Source organism: Sorex araneus, chromosome 11, assembly GCF_027595985.1.
Source record: "Sorex araneus isolate mSorAra2 chromosome 11, mSorAra2.pri, whole genome shotgun sequence".
Lineage (NCBI taxonomy): Eukaryota > Metazoa > Chordata > Mammalia > Eulipotyphla > Soricidae > Sorex > Sorex araneus.
In genome coordinates, this window is record NC_073312.1 from 10,077,523 (window position 1) to 10,098,682 (window position 21,160).

General features: G+C 37.8%; 1 protein-coding gene across 2 annotated transcripts in view; it reads left to right on the forward strand.

Annotated features, from left to right (window-relative positions):
* PDZD8 (PDZ domain containing 8) overlaps window positions 1-21,160 on the forward strand; it is a 65,157-nt gene that overhangs the window by 19,065 nt on the left and 24,932 nt on the right. For both annotated transcript variants that reach the window (XM_055118777.1, XM_055118778.1), the window contains exons 2-3: window positions 6,539-6,664; window positions 14,385-14,487. In XM_055118777.1, coding sequence (XP_054974752.1) covers window positions 6,539-6,664; window positions 14,385-14,487 — 229 coding nt within the window. The remainder of the gene's footprint in view (window positions 1-6,538; window positions 6,665-14,384; window positions 14,488-21,160) is intronic.

Below are 21,160 nucleotides of genomic sequence, written 5' to 3' on the forward strand. Positions count from 1 at the left end.
AGAGTAAGATAAACTCCTGTGGTCCTGTTACCCAAATTTAACAGTTGTTAATGCCTGGCTAATCCTGATAAAACAGGATTGTTTTATCTATGACCTCCCTGACCCTCACAACCCATGAATTATTTTGAAGCAAATCCTACATATTTCATCCATAAATTACTAATTATTACACTAAAGTTTAGTGATAATTCCAAATGTTATAAAATGTTCGTTGAGTGTTTAAAATTTCCTTAGGCTGTTTTCAGCACATATGTTTAGTTTGTTTTACATAGTAAAGATTATATTCTCTTCATGATATATTCTCATTTCCCACGTCCAACAGAAGCCTTTTTGTTTTACTTCATGTCTGTAAACAGTTGCGGCTATAAATATGTTTTGTTTTCTTTAAACATTCGCTGTTTATTTAATTAGAAGAAAGTTATTAAGTTTCTATTAAAAGTTTTTTAAAGTGGAGCATTTACATTTTGAAATACTTTCATTTTTTAAAGACTAAAAGATTACTTACATTGGAAGAAAGGGAAACATGCCAAAACTTCAAATGAGGCTAGCAAGAATTTATATTTTTCAGATGGACAGTAATGTTAGAAACAACCCCTCATAATTTGAAAGTTTTCAGGGTTATTTTTAATTGTTCTCTTTATTTCTCCTTGATTTCTCCATCCCCCACTTCTGCCCCTTTTCTCCATTCTCCCCCCCATCCCCTCTTTCCCATCTAGGATAGGATACTTTAATAGCAGAGTGCATATCAAGGTAGTTTGGCTTTGGTAAATACTATTAAGAATTACATTGCTGGTGCTCTTAAAATATTTATTCCTAAAATAGCAACATGCTGATGTCACTGTACCTGCGGCTTTGGACTCAAATCTACAATTAGCTTTAAGATATTTTTCTTGCAGGGGTCAGAGCGGTAGTACAGTGGGTAGGATGTTTGCCTTGTATGCAGCTGACTTGGGTTCCACCCCTGGCATCCCATATGGTCCCCCAATAACTTCCAGGAGTAATTCCTGACTGCAGAGCCAGGAGTAAACCCCTGAGCATCGCCAGGTGGCCTAAAGTCAAAACAAGACAAAACAAAAACCCAAAACAAATATAGTTCTCTTGTTTGCTTCTGATTTTCCCAATTTGTAAAATGAGGGCGTTCAAATTGTTACCTATTTGTGGAGTCACCTTTTATATTTAATTTTTTTGTAAAAATTAGTATTTGTAGGTGTTTTCTAATTTTATTGATAATCTTTGAATTGATTTTTGTCCCTATTTTAATTTATTAAATGCTAAAATGGAAAGTTAATTTCTTTTTTTTTTTGCTTTTTTGGTCACACTTGGCAATGCACAAGGGTTACCTGCTGGCTTTGCACTCAGGAGTTACTCCTGGCAGTGCTCAGGGGACCATATGGGATGCTGGAAATCGAACCCAGGTCGGCCGCATGCAAGGCAAACACCCTACCCACTGTGCTATTGCTCCAGCTCCGGAAAGTTAATTTCTTAAATGATGTTGAAATGAAAATTGTGTTATAGATATTTCCAGATTCAACAGTAGTCTGTGAATTAATGAAGTTGGAATGGATGAATTAATGGTGTATGTACAAATTATACTTAGCAAAATTAGAGAAACATACAAAATTTATTGAGAATAAATGATCTCAAAAGAGGTGAAGAATAAAGTAAAACATGTATTATCAATGAGCAGGGTTCTGTAGTAAATAAGGATGAAATCCAAACCCTTTACTCTCTGTGACTCCTGTGGTTTTATAAAAGGGAAAAGACATGCATAAAAAATTTTAGGGGTGGAGAGGATAGTAAAGTGATAAGGCTTTGCCTTGCATGTGACTGACCCAGTTTTGATTGCCTAGCACTCCAATTGGTCCCCTGAACCCTGCCAGGTGTAATCTCTGAGCACAAGAGCCAGAAATACTCCCTGAGCACCACCAGTGTGGCCCAGAAACAACAAAAACTTTTTTTTTTTTTTGCTTTTTGGGTCACACCCAGCAATGCACAGGGGTTACTCCTGGCTCATGCACTCAGGAATTACTACTGGCAATGCTCAGGGGACCATATGGGATGCTGGGAATCAAACCCATGTCAGCTGCGTGCAAGGCAAACGCCCCACCCACCCACTGTGCTATCACTCCAGCCCCCACAACAAAAACTTCTTAAGTATTGTAGTTTAATTAAGTCAAAGTTGTATTTTCTATCATTGAATAGCTTTATTGTTTTAGTAGATAGATTTTAAGTGCCAGTTTATGTGCTAGACATTTTCTAGGAATTTAATATGAATATTAGTGATAAGTAATATTGATTTCTAGCTTGATGCTAAGTGCTTTTCATTATTTCATAGAATCCTGCTAACAGCAGAGTCAGATAGGTGTAATTATGATCCTCCTTTTTCATATAAGGAAAGTGAGGCTTAAAGTCATTTGATTTAATTCAGGGTCCTATGGCTAGAAAGTGGCAAAATGGGATTCCTATCTAAGGTGATTCCAGATTCTGCTCTTTATTACCACTATTTGATCCTGCCTGTGTGTGTGTGTGTGTGTGTGTGTGTTTTCTCAGTAATGCACATTTAGATGAGAGGAGGAGGTTGTGGGAAGAATTGTAGCACTGTAGCACTGTCGTCCAGTTGTTCATCAATTTGCTCGAGTGGGCACCAGTTACGTGTCCATTGTGAGACTTGTTGTTACTGTTTATTTTGGCATATCAAATACACCACAGGTAGCTTGCCAGGCTCTGTTGTTGTGTGTGCAAGATATGCTCAATAGCTTGCCGGGCTCTCTGAGAGGAACAAAAAATCGAACCCGGGTTGGCCCCGTCCAAGGTAAACACCCTACCCACTGTGCTATCGCTCCAGTCCCTGGGAAGAACTAGAGAGACAAATAATAAATAGATTGATTAGTAGCATAATGTATTTAATAGTTAATAGTAGATAGTAAATAATACTAAAAAATATTAGTAAATAGAATTGATTAGTAGCATAATAGGCCATTCTGTATCTGTTCCTCTCCGGACTGACTTCACTAAGAGGAGCAAATTTTAAGAAAAAGTATTTGATTTGCTTGGCATCATTAGAGAAGCATATTGATGCAGAAGCACAGAGAAGCCGATGATAGTGCTAGGGAAAGTGTATGAGGGAGGAAGCAGAACCCAAGTTGCTTTAGTATACAGAACAAACTTCATTGTGCAAAATTGCAAGCTTTTTCTTGGAGAAATTTCTCAGAGAATAGCTAAATGAACCACCATTTCCTTCCTTCCTTCCTTCCCTCCTTCCCTCCTTCCCCTCCCTCCTATTTTTGGAACACAGCCAGTGGTGCTCCAGGCTTCCAACTGGGCACTACAGTGTCACTCCCTGCAGTGCTCAGGTGACCATGGGGTGCTAGGAATCAAACCTGTTGCTCTGACATACAAAGTATGTGCTCTAGAACATGACAACCTACAATTGTTGTAACTTGTAGGTTGTAACTTGACAACCTACAATTCACTTTTGATTATTGGAACAAGTCTCTAGAAGATAAGACTATATTAATACGATTCTTAAATATAAATAACATGATTTCTAAATTTTGTGCTTTTTTTCACAATATGTTCTTTTTTGACAAAGCCTTATCCAGTCTCTGTATTTTCAGCAGTACAGAGCAAGTCATCCAAGGCATTTAAAACAGCTTTTATTTTTCTTTTCAATTTTATTAGCTTTAATTATTAGCAACTTTCCCCATTTTTTGAACTAAAACCAGCAGGTTTATTACTTGGGCAAGAATATACAAGCCCATGCTGAAGTCAAGAGTAGATTTAGACCTCGGGACAATTTTTATATTATGTTTGTAGTAAATCCTTTTTCTCTGGAGATCTCAGTGTTTGCAAACAGTTTTACTGCCGCCATGTGATGGAGATGTCACCAGCTGGCATTCAGGGTGCGTATAGAAACTGTCTTGAAGAAACATCTTAATCAGAGGGAAAACATGTTGTAGAAGTTAAAAAAGATTTTCTCAGAACCATATTTGAGAATAAGTCTTGGCATCTCCTATAGGTGCAAAATTTAAATATATATGCTTAATATATTACCAAAAGTAATACATATTTTTAAGTTAAGAAATGGATTTTGGAACCAGCTGCTTAGATTCTTTTTGTTATTGTTTGAAACTTTATTTTAGCACCTTTAAGCAGTGTGATTTATAAAGTGGTCTATAATACAGTATTTTCACGTATTCAGTGTTCTAATACCAATCCCACCATCTTTGTGACTTTCCCTCCACCACTGGCCCTAGTTTCCCACCCACCCCCTAGTCAGTCCTCCGTAGCAGGTACAAAATAATTATATTGCTTGTTGCAACATACATCTCACTGATTGCACGCGTTACTAAAGTCCTTGCCTGAGAATTCACTGAGTTGTTTAGTACTAGTTAAGCTTTCTGTGTTACTGTTTTTGCTCATGAAGCTTAGTTATCTCCTATGCAACGTTCCCATCTAATTTGTGGGCTCTCGGTACTGGGAAACTTGGAGACATCTAGGCTGTGTGCTCCAGGAGCATGGAACTGGGGTGATTCAGCAGCTTGGTGTCTCTCTGAGATCAGTCATGCGTTGGGCCATTTGTATGCCAGAAGAAGTCAAGTGTGGGTTGAGGCACTGCCTGGAGACGGCGTCTGCCTGTGTGCCCAGTTGTGGATTCTTATCATGATTCTGTCTCTTATGACCCTTTAACCTTGAGTAAGTTATTTAGCCTCTTAGTGCCTCCAAAACCTATTTATAAAATGGTGAATTATACTACCTAGCTTATAGGACTGTTCTGAGAGTTTGAATTTTTGCATGGTAAGTATTGTTCAATACAGTCCTACAACTGTTCTTGATTTAGCAACTTTAAACATTTTCTGGTCGTTGGGTTACAACTTAGATGAAAACTTTGCTGTGACACCTTCTCTTACTCTTTCTTCTGCTTTTCACCAGTCTCTCTGTATCACCAGTTTCAATGTCTATTAAACTATATCCTTTATACATGAGGTGCCATGTTGGGATCCAAATTCGAGTCCCGTGCTTTGCATGCACCTCTGACCACAGAGCTATCTCCCGTTCTGGTTTCTTATTTAAAATTTGGTAAGGATGGGGGTTGGAGTTTGGGTCACATGGATATGCTCAGAGGTTACTACTGGCGATGTTCAGAGGACCTGGGACTCCCTCGTGCAAGTGTATCTCAGCCCTTTGAACTGTTTCTCTGACTCTAGTGTGTTATTTACTCATTTATTTTGCTTTTTTTGGTCACACCCAGCAATACACAGGGGTCACTCTTGGCTCTGCACTCAGGAATTACCCCTGGCGGTGCTCAGGGGACCATATGGGATGCTGGGAATTGAACCTGGGTCGGCTGCGCACAAGGCAAACACTCTACCCGCTGTGCTGTCGCTCCAACCCCCTCTAGTGTGTTATTTTTAAATGGAATGCATATTTCTGTTTTCAATATATTTTTACACAAGTCTTTTAACTCTTCTGGAAGCATTAATAGACTGAAACTAGATTTATTCATTTTACATTCAAGTAAACTCATGAGATTTTTTTAATTACATTTTTTATAGGGACCTTACCCAGGGTTGCTTAGGGGCCCACTGCTGTGCATGGTAGTGCTTGGGCATCCATGCAGTGCTGGAGATTAAACTTGGGGCTCTGCACATGCCGGTCATGCTCCACCTGCTTTAATATACCCTTTGCCCTTAAGTTTTAGCTTTACATTTGTTAAGAAAAGTTAAGCAGCTATGATTTAGCAACCTTATGTTTATAACCAAATTGATTATACCCTCAGTTGCTTGTGTATGTGGTTTTGTTGTTTTTGGACCACACCTGACTATGCCCAGGGCTTACTTCTGGTACTGTGTGTTCGGGTTCACTCCTAACAGTGCTCACGGGACCATATGGGGTGCTAAGGATGGAACAAGGGTCACCCCTTGCAAGGTACAAGGGATTGAGCTGGGATCTGAATCAGAGTTGACTGTGTGCAGGGTTATTGCCTTACGTCACAGAGTAATATTCTGTTTTCTTTAAGAGTCAGAAGTCTTGCGGCCAGGAATGTAATTCATCTGTAGAACACTTTGCAAGTCTTAGGCCCAGAGTCTGATCGGTGGGCATGGCAGTGGGAGTGGGGCACTCAATTGTGGCAGAGTATTAACAAGATTTAGTCCTAAGTTTTTCCTTTGAAAATGTTGGGGCAATAGGCAAACACAAAAGTCCTTAAGCTTGTAACTGTACCTCACGGTGATTCACTAATAAAAAATTTAAAAAAAAAAAAGAAAAGAAAAAAAAGAAAATGTTGGGGGCAGTTTCTATGAAGAGTAAACATCTCTGATGAATGTTTTGTCACTGTCAGCTGTTGTTTAATGTTATTATCATATCCTAATTACCATTAGTTACTTTGTTTCCATTAGAAAACAAAGCTGTGTTCTCTGGGGTATATACTATATTAGGTGTTTGTTTTACTTTTTTGGGGAGGGTCAGGTTTTATTATTATACTTTGAACCCTGCCATTTATTATTTCGAAATTTAGATTATTTTTCATTTTTGCCAGGTTTAAGCCGTTTTTTCCATTCCAAACCTTGCAAGGATTTGAAGAAGATGAAGACGAGCACATCCACATACAGCAATGGGCACTTACTGAGGGCCGCCTTAAAGTCACACTGTTAGAATGTAGCAGGTATGTTCATTGTTTCATCTTTACTACATTATGAAAAGAAAGTGCATTGGAAGTGTACTAAATAGTATATTTCTCTTTAATATTTGTTATTTCAGGTGTAAATACTTTATTCATAAAATTGTAAGAATTTCTTTGCAGCTTTCATAATATACACAATGGGATATTATGCAGCTATAAGAAAAGATGAAATCTTGGTTTTTTGTTTTGGTCTTGACTTTTGAGCCAACTTGATGGTGCTCAGGAGTTACCTCTAGCTCTTCTCTTAGTACTCCTGGCAGGGCTCGGGTGAGCTGTATGAGGTCCTGGGGATTGAACATGAAGTCAGCTACGTGCAAGGCAAGTATCTTACCTACTATACTCTTGCTCTGGCTGTGGATAAAATGTTGTAGTTTAGGGACTGGAGCGATAGCACAGCCGGTAGGGCATTTGCCTTGCATGTGGCTGACCCAGGTTCAATTCCCATCATCCCATATGGTCCCCTGGGCACCGCCAGGAGTAATTCTGAGTGCAGAGCCAGGAGTAAAACCCCTGTGCATCGCCAGGTATGACCCAAAAAGAAAAAAAAAAGTTGTAGTGTACTATACCAGATGGAATTGGAAGGCATCATGTTTAGTGAAATAAATCGGAGGGAGGAGAACACATTGGGCACTGTGGTGGTGGTGGTGAGAAACAGTAACTGTATATCAAAACAATAAATGTTAACACTGTAAACATGCTGCCTTTATAACAACAGAACAAAATAAATATATACAAAACTTTAGGAAGTATTATATGGGGCTGGAGAGATAGTACAGTAGGTAGGGCCTTGCATGCAGCCCACCTGGGTTTTGAGTCCTGCCAGAAGTAATCCTTGAGCACATAGTCAGGAGTAATTTCTGAACAACTCTGGGTGTTGCCCAGCTTCCCTCCAAAAGAGAAGACATATAATTTATCCCCAGTACACATATGGTCGGTCCCCTATAAGGTGTGATTCCTGAGAACCAATCCAGGACTAAACCCTGAGCATTGCTGGGTGTGCCACTCCACCCCTCCCCCCACCCCCCAAAAAAAGAAAAGAAAAAGATTTCATTGTATGAGATAACTGTACTCTAAAGCAGTATATTTAGAATAGCCTGACCTCATTATAGACAGGAAGAGCTTCTAATTAAGGTTAATTTGTCACTGAATCACACACTCAACAAGCATCTAGGTGTTGTTTTGTTAATCAGACAGGTTTCAGGTATGCATTATTAAAATTTTTTAATGTTAAATTTTTAGTACACATAAGCAGAGCGGTTGGCATTTCACTTGTATTACTAGGAGCTCTCCCTTTCCCACATTTATCTACTGTCAGCATGAACTTGTGAATTTCTTTTTATTTCCTATAGGTCTAATTTTTGTTTTAAAATTACTTCAGTGCCAGAATTATCTAGATTTGGCTACTAAGAGACCTATTCAGGTGCATGTGCTGCTTGTGCCTGTGTGGCCAAGCACATGTGCTGCCCGAGCACGTGTCGCCCACATCTCCCCTCTTGAGATGTGTACTTTCATGCTTTCTGTTCTAATGCTGGGATGTGTGTAGGGGCTCTCTCTGCCCTTGGAGAAGCCCACGTTCTCTCTTGAGCGTGTTACTCTGTCTCTCTTACTCTCCACTCCCACTTTTCTCTTCCTCCTCCCCTTTAAAAATTCTCCAAATAAAATCTGTTTTACTTAAAAGAGAGAGAGACCTTTTCAGGCCAACTTCTATATAACTTGTGAAATGACAAGGTTTTTGTTTTTGTTTTTTGTTGGTTTTTAATGTTTTGAGCTTTTTGGGCCACACCCAGCGATGCACAGAGGTTGCTCCTGGTTTTGCATTCAGGAATTACTCCTGGCAGTGCTCAGGGGACTATATGCAATGCTGGGAATCAAACCTGGGTCAGCCACGTGCAAGGCAAATGTCTTACCCGCTGTACTATCACTGTAGCTCCAAGTTTGTTTGTTTGTTTGTCTTAGCTTTCTGCTATAACAAGCTTTCTGCTGTAAGACATAAGACATATCTTAGGTCTCTGTCGAAATCCTAATTTGCATATTATCCCCCAAATCTATCATTTTAAGTAAGGAATTACATTAGAAATCAAGGATCAGGTATTGAATGTATTTATTGCTTCTTTATATATTCAGATGCCCCTGCAGTGGAGAGTTAGGAAATACATGTGTATATATTCACTTTTATGTATTTTCATGTGTGTATATTCAGATTCTTGAGTTTGCCTGATCCGTCCACTTTTGGTTGACTCTCAGGGATGTAATTCTCCTCTTGGTTCTTCCCCAATTTATATTTTTGTGCCCTTGAACACTGGCTCCCAGTGAAATGATCACGTTTATTCAATTATTTAATCCTATAATATTCTCAAATAATTTTAAAATTGTTTTGTCCGTATAAGCACAGCAAATAATAAAATAAAACAAAATACTTGAGAATTTCATTTATTTGTAGTTCTTCTCTAAGCTTGAGGGCATGTGGTCAGATACATATAAATTAGGTAAATTTTTTATACTTTTGGTGTGATTATATTATTCATTTAAAATTTAGTTGGGCTTACTTGTCTGCATCAGTTTGAACCCCCTGCTTCCTCTGCTCCTGTCTTCTGACATTTTTAACCTCTGAGACTTCAAATTCTGCTCAAACTGCACCACCATATCCCTGACCCCAGGATTGCTTCATGTTAGATCATGCACTCATGCCAGAAAAGTTCAAATTGTACTTGTTTTAAGTTTTTTGACATTAGACACCTGACTTCTGTCTGTTTTGGGGAGATTTTATTATCTCAAAATGTGCTTTTAAAAAATTTCTCCCCAGATTTTCTAAATACTGTAATGAGTTGTATGACTCCCCATTACCTAACATACCTGTCATCTGGTTTTGCTGTAGATGTTGTTGACAGGTTTGCTTTTGTTTTTCTTGTCCCTTGTACTTTGATGAGGAGGTTTGGGAAGGTTTAAAACAGTTGCCACTACCACTGCCATCCTTCTAGAACAAGCAGTAGATGACTTTAGCATTTAGTAAGTAATGTGGTTACATTAATTTTAAACAAACACCAGTTGATCCTGCTTAGTGTATTAACCGAGGCAGCTTCAAAGTGAATTTTGATAGAATAAATTAATTCTTTAACATTATTAGCGCAGCGGGTAGGGCATTTACTTTGCACGCGGCCGACCCAGGTTCAATTCCTCCATCCCTCTCAGAGAGCCCGGCAAGCTATCGAGAGTATCCCGCCCGCACGGCAGAGCCTGGCAAGCTACCCGTGGCGTATTCAATATGCCAAAAACAGTAACAAGTCTCACAGTGGAGACGTTACTGACGCCTGCTTGAGCAAATCAGTGAACAACGGGTCAACAGTGCAACAGTGCTATATCTCCATATAATACAATAAAACGTTTAGTTCTATGGAGATGGTTGTTAAGGAATTTTGAAATTCATGTACAAGATGAATTGTGTGAGTAATTATAACACAAAATAATTATTTGGTGCTATAAATATATCCTTGCATGTATTTGTGAGTTCTCCATTTATTCTAGTATTGAGTTTGATTCCATTCACTTGGTTATTTTAATTCAAGTGGTGGCTTTTTGAAAAAGTCATTCTGAAGCAAAGAATGCTGAATATTAACTATTATTCTCATGGAAATTCCTTGTATTCTCTGCATTTTGTTTTTAGGTTTACTTTACCGTTTTAAGAAGAGGGACGTAGCTAAACTTGAAGGTTTGGGGCATAATTTTGCAAATACTGCCTTTGTTACTAATAACATATTACTTCCTACAATATACAGTCTGTAGCAAGTCATTCACATATATATTTTTTTACTTTAAATATTAATATTTTCAGGGCTGGAGCGATAGCACAGTAGGTAGGGAGTTTGCCTTGCACGCGGCCAATCTGGGTTCAATTCCCAGCATCCCATATGGTTCCCCGAACACCGCAAAAGTAATTCCTAGATGCAGAGCCAGGAGTAACCCCTGAGCATCGCTGGGTGTAACCCAAAAGGCAAAATAAAATAAAATAAAATAAAATAAATAAATAAATGTTAATATTTTCTTTAGAAGGTGTTGTATAGATATAACTGAGGGTTAGGGTGTATTCCTGGCATGTATAGCACCCTACGTTTGATCCCTCAGCACCACGTGGGAGCATGGCTCCCAAGAATATTCCCTGGCTAAAATAGTTTATCATCTTGGGTATACAGCAGATAGGACATTGGCCTTGCACCCAGCAGACCCAGGTTTGATCCTGGCTTCCCATATGGCTCCTCAATCCTGCCAGAAGTGATTCCTAAGTGCAAAGCCAGTAGTAATCCCCGAGCGCCACTGGTTGTGGCCCAAAACCAAAAAAGCAAAAAAGTATATCTTCTTGAGATAGGTAGACAGGTTGAATCAGAGTTTTAGGTTACTGAAAAACAAGCTGTTAAGATAAAAGTGAAAAATTGTATTTTAAGGGTCAGTCTGAAAGAAGTATAGTGTTTCATGTGAAACACTCAATACCAAATTTGGGGACATTTGCTTGCACAGAAAAAGTTATTGTTAATCTTTTATTAGAGGGGCTGGAGCGATAGCACAGCCTGTAGGGTGTTTGCCTTGCATGCGGCTAACCAGGGTTCGCTTCCCAGCATCTTATATGGTCCCCCGAGCACTGCCAGGAGTAATTTCTGAGTGCATGAGCCAGGAGTAACCCCTGTGCATCACTGGGTGTGACCCAAAAGCAAAAAAAAAAAAAATCTTCAAATTATTAAAGGTGTCTTGAGGTAACTTAAGAAATCCTGGTTTCTAGAAGAGGCAGTATATACTCTTCATTCACTCTTGGTAGTTATAATAGTAGAAGTTGATTTGTCCTCATTTCTTTTTTTTTTTTTTTTTTTTAGTTTTTTTGGGTCCCGCCCAGCAATGCTCAGGAGTGACTCCTGGCTCTGCACTCAGGAATTGCTCTTGGTAGTGCTTAGGGGATGCTGGGGATAAATCCAGGTTGGCCGTGTGCAGGGCAAAGGACTTGCTCACTGTACTATCGCTCCAGCCCCTGTCCTCAGTTCTTGAGTTATTCGATATATGTTAAATATGTTACTTGAAAAAAAAATTTTCTGGGTTTTGAATCACACCTGGAGATGCTCAGGGGTTATTGCTGGCTTTGCACACAATAATTATGTCTGGTGATACTCAGGAGGACCATCTGGGGTGCCGGATCAAACCTAGGCTGACTTGTGTGCACAGCAGGTACCCTGCTGTACTATCTCTCCAGTCACTCAAAATATGTTTTAGCCAGTGTTTGTTACTACTATTTTCTGATGATTATGTCATTGGAATTAAAAAACTTTTTTTTTCTTTTTTTCTTTTTTGCTCTTTGGGTCACACCTGGCGATGCTCAAGGGTTACTCCTGGCTCGTGCACTCAGGAATTACTCCTGGCGGTGCTCAGGGACCATAAGGGATGGTGGGAATCGAACCCGCATTGGCCACATGCAAGGCAGATGCCCTTCCCACTCCGCTATCGCTCCAGCCCCTGGAATGAAAAACCTTTAAGTCAAGATTAAATTTGTAAATGTAAAGTACATAGAAATTTAGAATGAAAATCAATACTTCTGAATGTTTCAAATATTCTTTTATAAACTAACACAGATATGCTGTGTGAATTCATCTAATAGTTGATACTATTGTTTCTAATGAGAATTTCTTTCTGGGATTATTTTTTAGAGATTTATATTCTCCCAAATCTCAAGAGATAGCTCAAGATAAAAGGAAAATGAAGGAATATTATAATTCTTCTATGAGAACTAAAACAAGTGCTAGGTCTTTACTGATTGAAGGAATACATTGGTGATGAATTAAAAGCAGGGGCAAGAAACACTAACAAAAACTATGTTCTGGGAACCAGATCTGGAGTGTGTGGGCGAAAGGTAATTCTAGGACTGGAGACTCTTAAGTTTTGAGTTAATTTTTATTCATTATTTTTATTCTTTTAAAATTTAAGAAAATATTATGAAAAATGTTAAGTTCTAATTTTATGAGTAATTCCAGAAATTGTAGTTTCTCATTCCTAAATCCTGAAGATTAGTATCTTTTGGCGCTTTGTATCACGTGTTAATGCATAGACTTCTGTGTAGTCAGGACTCTTAAGGTAGTTTTGCCCTTTGCACAGATGGTGGCAGCAGAGCTCTGATGAGTGAAAAATTCTTGTGTTTTGGTTTTTCCCCCCCCCTTTTTAAATAAACAATATTTTATAAGACTTAATGTTTGTGGCTTGCCTTTTTAGTAGTGTGTTTTAAATTCTTAAATTTTTAGTTTCCTTTTAAGACTGAAAGAAAATACTGGGTTTTTTTCTTTTTTGGTTTTTGGCTCATACTCAGCAATGCTCAAGGGTTACTCCTGGCTCTGCAGGAAGGAATGACTCCTGGTGGGGCTTGGAAGGCCATGTGGGGAGTCAAGGATTGAACAGAGGTTGGCTGTGTGCAGGGCAGGTGCCATACCTTCTGTACTATCACTACAGCCCCAATTAAAAATTAAATGGAATTTTATTGTAATGTTTTTAAATGTAATGTTTTAATTTAATGTTTTATCATGAATTTAATCAGACTTATTAATACTAGTTAATATTATTTAATACTTATTAACCGTGAGTTTAATAGTTTATGAAGCCATTTTATAAACTGCACAATTTACTGAAGTGTTTTTATGTTACTCTGACGTGTTTTTATCTACTTTTGTTATCTCACTCTAGTTACCATTGTTACCATGGAGAAATAAAGTAATAGAATAGTAGTGAAGATATTTATTAATGCTAAAGCTTACTACTGAAACACATTCTCAGACTTATGCTTTGATTTAGAAATTGGATATATTTTGTTTCCTTCAGTAATGTAATCATTTTAAGATTAGACTGGAGATTTCCTTTCTTCAACTTAATATTAAATAATGCAATTAGACATATGGCCATACCTTGAATAGTTATCAAGATAATAGAAATAAAAACCATGAGCACTTGAGATTTAGTATGTGTGCTAAATACTTTGTATGAATTTTATTTTACTCTACTTCTAAGGAATACTGTATTTCAAATTTTTTAGTTGGAGGTGGGTTTAGAGATGTTGAAAATTTACTTAGTCACATTAGGGGTGTGGGTGTGTGTGTGTGTGTAAGAGAGAGATAAGCAACTATAGTGTACTGTTTTGTATGTGTTTAATTTTTAGAAATGTGGTATTGTGCTATATGCATTAATATGCAACTATTTTATATAAACTAAATAATACAGTTTGTGAATTTATACATTTTAATGTATGTACAAATATCTGATCACTTTGCTTTCCTCAAGTATGCATCCTACTTTTTATGATTATTTGATTTGGTTGTTGAGAAAGAGCTTATCCTGGGATTTCCCTTAATTGTAGCTTTTACTTCACTTTCCCACTAGAGGGTGTACCAAGTGTTTGATTTAATTTTGTTGTTGTTTTTCATTTGTGGGCCATGCCTAGCTATTCACTCAGGAATTACTTCTGACAATGTTCAGGTGACCCTATTGAATGCCAGGGTTTCAACCCAAGTCAGCTGCATGCAAGGCGGGTGCCTTATCCACTGTACTATTTCTCCAGCCCCTAATTTTTGTTACCCAAATTCTAATAGTATTGGAGTAAATAATTGCTCTTTGATATAATCAGAATGGAAACTTTTATTCATATTCCTGATGTAATAGTTTTCTTGTTTTATTTTTATAATTGCAGGTTATTCATTTTTGGATCCTATGACAGAGAGGCAAATATTCATTGCACACTTGAATTGAGCAGTGGTGTTTGGGAAGAAAAACAAAGGAGTTCTATTAAAACGGTAAAAAGGATTTGCATAGTTTAAGGTTTTTATTCTATCAGTATACTTTTATTACCTTTTATGTGTACTCTTAAATGTCTTATTGAAGCACAACAGCACGAGTGAGTGAATCACATAAAACTATAGTATTAAGATTGACTGCATAAGAAGGATTAATTTTTTTTTTTTTTTTTTGCTTTTTTGGGTCACACCTGGCGATGCACAGGGGTTACTCCTGGCTCTGCACTCAGGAATTACCCCTGGCCGTGCTCAGGGGACCATATGGGATGCTGGGATTTGAACCCGGGTCGGCCGCGTGCAAGGCAAACGCCCTACCCGCTGTGCTATCTCTCCAGCCCCCAAGAAGGATTAATTTTATAGTTATGAAATTGTAAGGAAATCATTCTAAATCTTAGAAAGCATATAAATTCAGCATTTGGGGGGATAAATTCAGTGGAGCAGGGCACACCCAGCAGTGCTTAAGGCTTCCTCCTGTTCATTGGTCACTCCTGGCAGGGTCAAGGATCCAATCCGGCTTAACTGTATGCAAGGCAGGCACCCTATTTCTTGAAGATCTTTTAAAGAGCTTGTTATGTTAGGTACTGTTTTAGATGCTTGTGGAACATTTTAGGGGATTAGCACACAGTGGATTTTGTATGATGGTTAGTAGGGTGAGGTGGAACTTAAGATGGAGGAAGAATATAGCAATAAGTGAATAAGTAGGATAGAGAAAATAGTGTTGTGATAAATGATTTAGGAGTTATAGCAAACAAGATCCTTTATAGGGAAGGCCTTTAAGAGATGACGCTTGAGTAGGCTTGTCAGAGGGAATACAGAATGCTTAATAGACCTAAATCTCAGATAAACAGTGAATTATTTTTCCAGTATAATTATGTTCCTTAGTTTTTGTGTTTTGCTAATTTAACAACACTGGAGATGGAGCCTGAATACATGAAGAGGAGAAGTGAGCAGCTGCAGGGTTGAGGTATAGTAATGGGAGGCATTTCAAGCAAATGAGCCGCAGATGTGAGGAGCGAGTTTAGTTTGAGGAATATGTCTGAGGGACAGATAGAAGGCTAGTGCAGCTAGAAAATGAGTGAAATTAAATTAAGCTTAATCTAGTGAGTCATGTTAATATTTTTGAATTTCCATTTGACCACCATTATTTGTGGTGGAAGAGGTTTGTTTCTGTCTTTGTTTTGGGGGCACTACAACACTGTGCCTGGGGAACCGTATAGTGCTAGGAGTTGAACCCAGGACTCCAGCATGCAAAATACGGGCTCCAGCTCTGTCAGTTAGTTCCCCAGCCTTTACAGTTGGGAGTTTTAAGATCACAAATGATAATCTTGAGTTTTATGAAAGACTTCAAGTTTATCTTTTGATTTGTCTCAGAAGACACTGTCACCTGAACTTGCAAGATGAAAAGAAATGTAGTTTTCTTTTAAAATAATTTCAGTGCTGAATTTAATAAAAGCAGTGCTTTACTTTGATCAGCTTTCCTTTTTTGGTGCCAAGAACTGGACTTAGGAACTCTTTCATTCAGAGCATATGCTCTACCATTAAACTGTCGGTCACATGTTGGGCTTGGGTTCTTTAGACTTTTAAATGAATGAAAATTTTCATCGGTTATTATTTTTATTACTTTATTTCCAAAGTTGTGTTGATATTTTCTGAATATTCTGTCTGCATAACATTTTTAATTGTAATTATAGTATGAATCTAATAGCTCATTAAAGATTAGAGTGTTTATCTAAACGTCTTCAGAATTTTCAGAATTTCTTTAGTGTTTTTAAAAATGAAATCTAGCACATTATTAGTTTTGTTTAGCAATAAATTATAGTTGTGTTTAAAGCTGCATTTAATAACATATTTACTTGTTTCTATAACATTTAACTCCTGGTGGCAGTATAGCCAATCCTATGATTATTTATGTAGCCAATATTTAGAAAAACTATCTTTCTATTACATATTATAATTATACTCATGAATAGGTACTTTTGAAATGTACTGCACAGTTGTTTTATAGAATAATGTGCTTTAGTAGTTCTGAAATGTAATATTCATTACATTTTTTAAAAATAGCTGCCATTCTTAGATATTTAAGTAGGAGCATAAGCATTTCATCAAACTCTTGAACATGGTTATATGGTATTTTTATGTATGTTGCTTTAATGTTTAAATTGATTGTAATTTATGTAATAATTATTGTGAACATCCTTATATAAATATAGCATTGTGAAATTATTTTGGGGTAAGTAGAGTAAGTAGGTCACTGTGGATAGGAAGGATGAGATGATCCTAAGTTTAAATTTTGTTTTGTTTTTTGCCACATCTGGCAGTGCTCAGGGTTTACTCCTGGCTCTTTGATCAGGGATCACTCCTGGCAGTGCTCAGGAGATCATATGTGTTTCCAGGGATGGAACCTAGTTCAGTTACATGCAAGGTACTTACCCACTGTTCTATTTCTCCAACCCCACAATTTAAGTTTTTGGAAATAGTAGCAAATTGGTGAAGATTCTATGCATCTGAGTGACAAGGTCAAAATGATTATTTCAAAACATCACTTTTCTGGGAGGTTGTCATGTCCCAAGTTACTTTTAATTTACGCCTCAAATGATTTGAAGCAGCTTTCCCAAGAAATAATCAGTTTCATGATTTGTTATGAAAAAAGCATTATTGTTTTGCCCAGGCCATAACTTGCCTTTGCTATTGACATTTTCAGTTTCCTTTATTATATTTGCAAAGATAATGAGATTAGACAGACTTAATATTTTATAACAAAGGTTACCAAGACTTTAATCTTGAGTTATTATTTCAGATTTTAGCATGTCATAAATGGTTTTGCAGAAAGAATTCTAAGTTACTAATTATATCCAATGTTGAAAATGTCATCAGTAGTAAGTTTCTCCAGGTATTAAATTACAAATGTCTGAATTTAATAACTTGAAGGAGAAACATTAGAGTGTTCTTCAAGACTACATAGAAAACTACAGAATAGCATTTGATAATTTGGAATATGTTGCAACTTTGGTTAGAAAAATATGTATCATTAAAGATAAGTATGCTTGGGGGTGGAGTGATAGCACAGCAGGTAGGGCGTTTGCCTTGCATGCGGCCGACCCACGTTCAATTCCCAGCATCCCATATGGTCCCCTGAGCACCGCCAGGAGTAATTCCTGAGTGCAAAGCCAGGAGTAACCCCTGTATATCTCGGGGTGTGACCCAAAAAGCAAAAAAAAAAAAAGTATGCTTAAATAATAAGCTTAGAAGTGGTATAAATACAATTATTAGGTTTTTAGATGTTTAAATGTATTAAGTTAGCTGCTGATTTCCATAATTGCAGAATGAAACTTTATTTCTTTGGCAGAGGGTGGTGACCTCCCCAGTAGTTCTGGGGAGCCTTTGGTGCCACTTCTAGGAATAGCTCAGAGAACTAGAGTAAGCTAGAACTAGAGTAAGATAGCTCAGAGAACTAGCTTTACATATGAGATGCTAAGAGTCTAGGTTCTATTCCTGGCATCACATGGTCCCCTGATTAGCAAAACTTAGTTTCCTTACTTGAGATAATTGATGCTAAAAGTACCTTCACCTATACCTGAAGAGACAAGGGCAGTTTACATTTATTTTAACTACATTTGCAGGTTTCACTTTCCTTTTCATTGAAGAGGAAATGTAGGAAGTTTTCAGATTTTGAAACTGTTTCACACCATCATTTTTCATTATTAAGCCATTAAAACATCTATGTATATACATCTACGTATATACAGCTTAAAAGGATGCACACATAATGATTATCATGTGCATGACAGACAGATCACAGAAGTGTAACCGATTTCATGATTTGCTTTTGCTTTTAATTTTGGAATTGGGACCTCCCACGTGATGCTCAGGAGGCCGAAGGGTAAAGTCCCAAAGACGAAGTGCCTCTCAAGCTCTTATTTGGAATTATCTGGGCCACACCCAGCAGGGCTTCACAAGGACCATGTGCTGAGAATTGAACTTGGTTGGCCCCATGCACCTCCTGTGCTCTAACTCCTGTACAATCTCTCTGGTTCCCAAGGTAGGATGCTTGCCTTGTCTGCTACCAGCCTGGGTTCGATACCCAGCACCAAGCACCACCAAGAATAATCCCTGAGTGCAGAGCCAGGAGTAAACTCAGAGCATTGAATGTACCTCTCTCCCAAACACAAGGAAAAATATATTATTAGTAAACGTTCTTTTCTCCTGTCTCCCTTGCCTATTTCAGTTATCCTGCCTGTGTCATATATGTCTTTTCTTCTGCCATGTTATTTTTCCATACTGTCATTTGGTCCTACAGACATTATTCTTCAGGAAACTTGGAACAGTAAAGACATTTTAAGGAAAGTAAAGGAATCATGAAAATGGACTGTGGAATCTGAATCTGGGATTTCTGGGTAGATGAGATGGCAGTGGGAGCAATTGCACCTAACTGTTCAGTCTTCCTCTGTCTCTCCTGCATTTGAGTAAAAGGATGAAGACTTGGGATTTCAGAGGCAGGCTTTTAGTGTACGTTTTCTCCTGCTCACTGACCTCTTCCTTTGTTACCAGTTGATCTTGCAATTGTTCTTCGCAGGAGATAAAATCTTTTTCACAATAGGAGATGGAAGGTTAACAATTAAATAACTGTTAAACCAGTACATTGGCATAAATATGTCTCTACCAGAAAGGAAGGAAGAGCATGAATTTCTTCCAGTTTTGAAATGAAGAATGAATTGGGATGGTACTTCTGTGTCCCTGAAAGTACAGTAGCTGGGTAGAAGAGAGCTACTGAAACAGTCATGTGTTACATATTAATGCATATCTTAATATAGCCCAATCTGCAGATGTAACTGTTGTTAAAGGCATTGAAGTTGTGATATTTCAGATCTGCCTGAAAAATAAGTCAGTGAAGAGTATTCAGTTGAACAGTTGAGAAAAATTCATAAATTGTAATTTAGAACTCTTAATGAAAATGATTGTATTTAATTCAGAGAGTTGTATGGTGTTAACCAGCAGCTTTGCACTTGGCAACTGCTATAAGAAAGGCTATAGGGGTCCAGGAAGCTAGTACAGAAGAGGATGCTTGCCTTGGGTGCTGCCAACCTGGTTTGATCCCTGGCATCTTATACTGAGTCTGCCAAGAGTGATCCCTAACTTAAAGAGCCAGGAGAAAGCCCTGGTCACTGCCACTTTGTGGCCCTCTAACAAAAAAATTGGGGCTGGAGTGATAGTACATTGGTTAGGGTGTTTGCCTTGCATGTGACTGATCTAGATTTGATTCCTGACATTCCATGTGGTTCCCCAAGCACTGCCAGGAGTAATTCCTTAGTGTAAAGAGAGAAGGAATAATCCTTGAGCACCTCTCAGTGTGGCCCCAAAACAAAAATTTTTTTAAAAGGAGGGTGTAGCAATATGTAGAGTCAGATGTACCTAAAATTAGTAGGAAGTCAGGATTTATCTCCTAGATTCTGGACTTTATCTTCTTATTTGAATTAATGCTTTTCCTTCTCTTTATTGCTTCCTTTTCAAAGCCTCTTGAAAGCATATGATTGAAAAATAATTATGCCAGGTTTCCTTTAATTTTCTTTTTTAACATCCACTTACAATTAAAGTAACATTTGAGGAAATGATGCCTCTTTCTAAGAACTAGTCAGGACAAGAAAAGAGACATGCAAGCCAAATATGTATCAAGTATATTTCAAGGTGAAAACATTTTTTCCATTCACAAAAAGACGAAGTCTTCTGCTTATAAAATCTATCCTTATTTTACATTAGACCCTATCACTTCTAACCAAAACTGGTTTTGTGATGGCACAATAATAATGACAAGTTTGGAAATGATGATAGTAGATTCGTTTAAGAACAGAATCAGAGAACAGCTATGAAAAAATGGGATTGGAATGTAAAGGGGCCTTAGAAGAACATCATTCAGTCAGCTGCCTAAATTGAACCTGATACTGAAGATAAGATCTGCCTTATTATAGAGCCAAGTGAGTCCCCTAGAATACAGGATAGGCACAGAATTAGGAGACTCTTAGTAGAGGGAAGGTAATCTCTCGGGAGAAAACACAGTGTATAGGGAAATTAAAAGATGCTAAATAAGCGTATAGAAGAAACACAAATAGTAAATGTATTTTAACTTCCAGGAATCTGTTATTATTTTGGCTCAAGCCAAGCAGTGCTCAGGGGCTTCTCCTGGCTTTGTTCTTTAGATTGCTCCTGGCAGTGGTGCCATGGATCAAACTTGGCCCTGCTGTTTGCAAAGTATTTGCTCAGCCCATTGAGTTTTCTCTCTGGCCTTTAGAAAAATTTAGAAAATCTATAGCAAAAGTTCCCAAATTCCTAGGAGAATATTTTATCACAAGTCTGCCTTAAGGATATGATTTTGAAGCAGGGACAAGATCTTGTAGTCTCAAGATCAAGTCAAGTGTAGTGTCAGGGTCAGGTTCAAGTATAGTATTATAAATGATTGAGTGCAGAACCTTGATTCATTTTTACAAATGGTCTGAATCAGTACAAAAAGTAGAATTCTAATGTGCACTACTTAGGTAATTTAAAATTTTCTTGGACCATATTTTAAAAATAAACAATTGGAGGGATTGGGGAAATGATCCAGAGATTAGGGGTGCGTGCATCGTATTCAGAGGCACCAGAGTTTGATTCCTGATACCACATGGCTCCTCTGAGCAGTGCC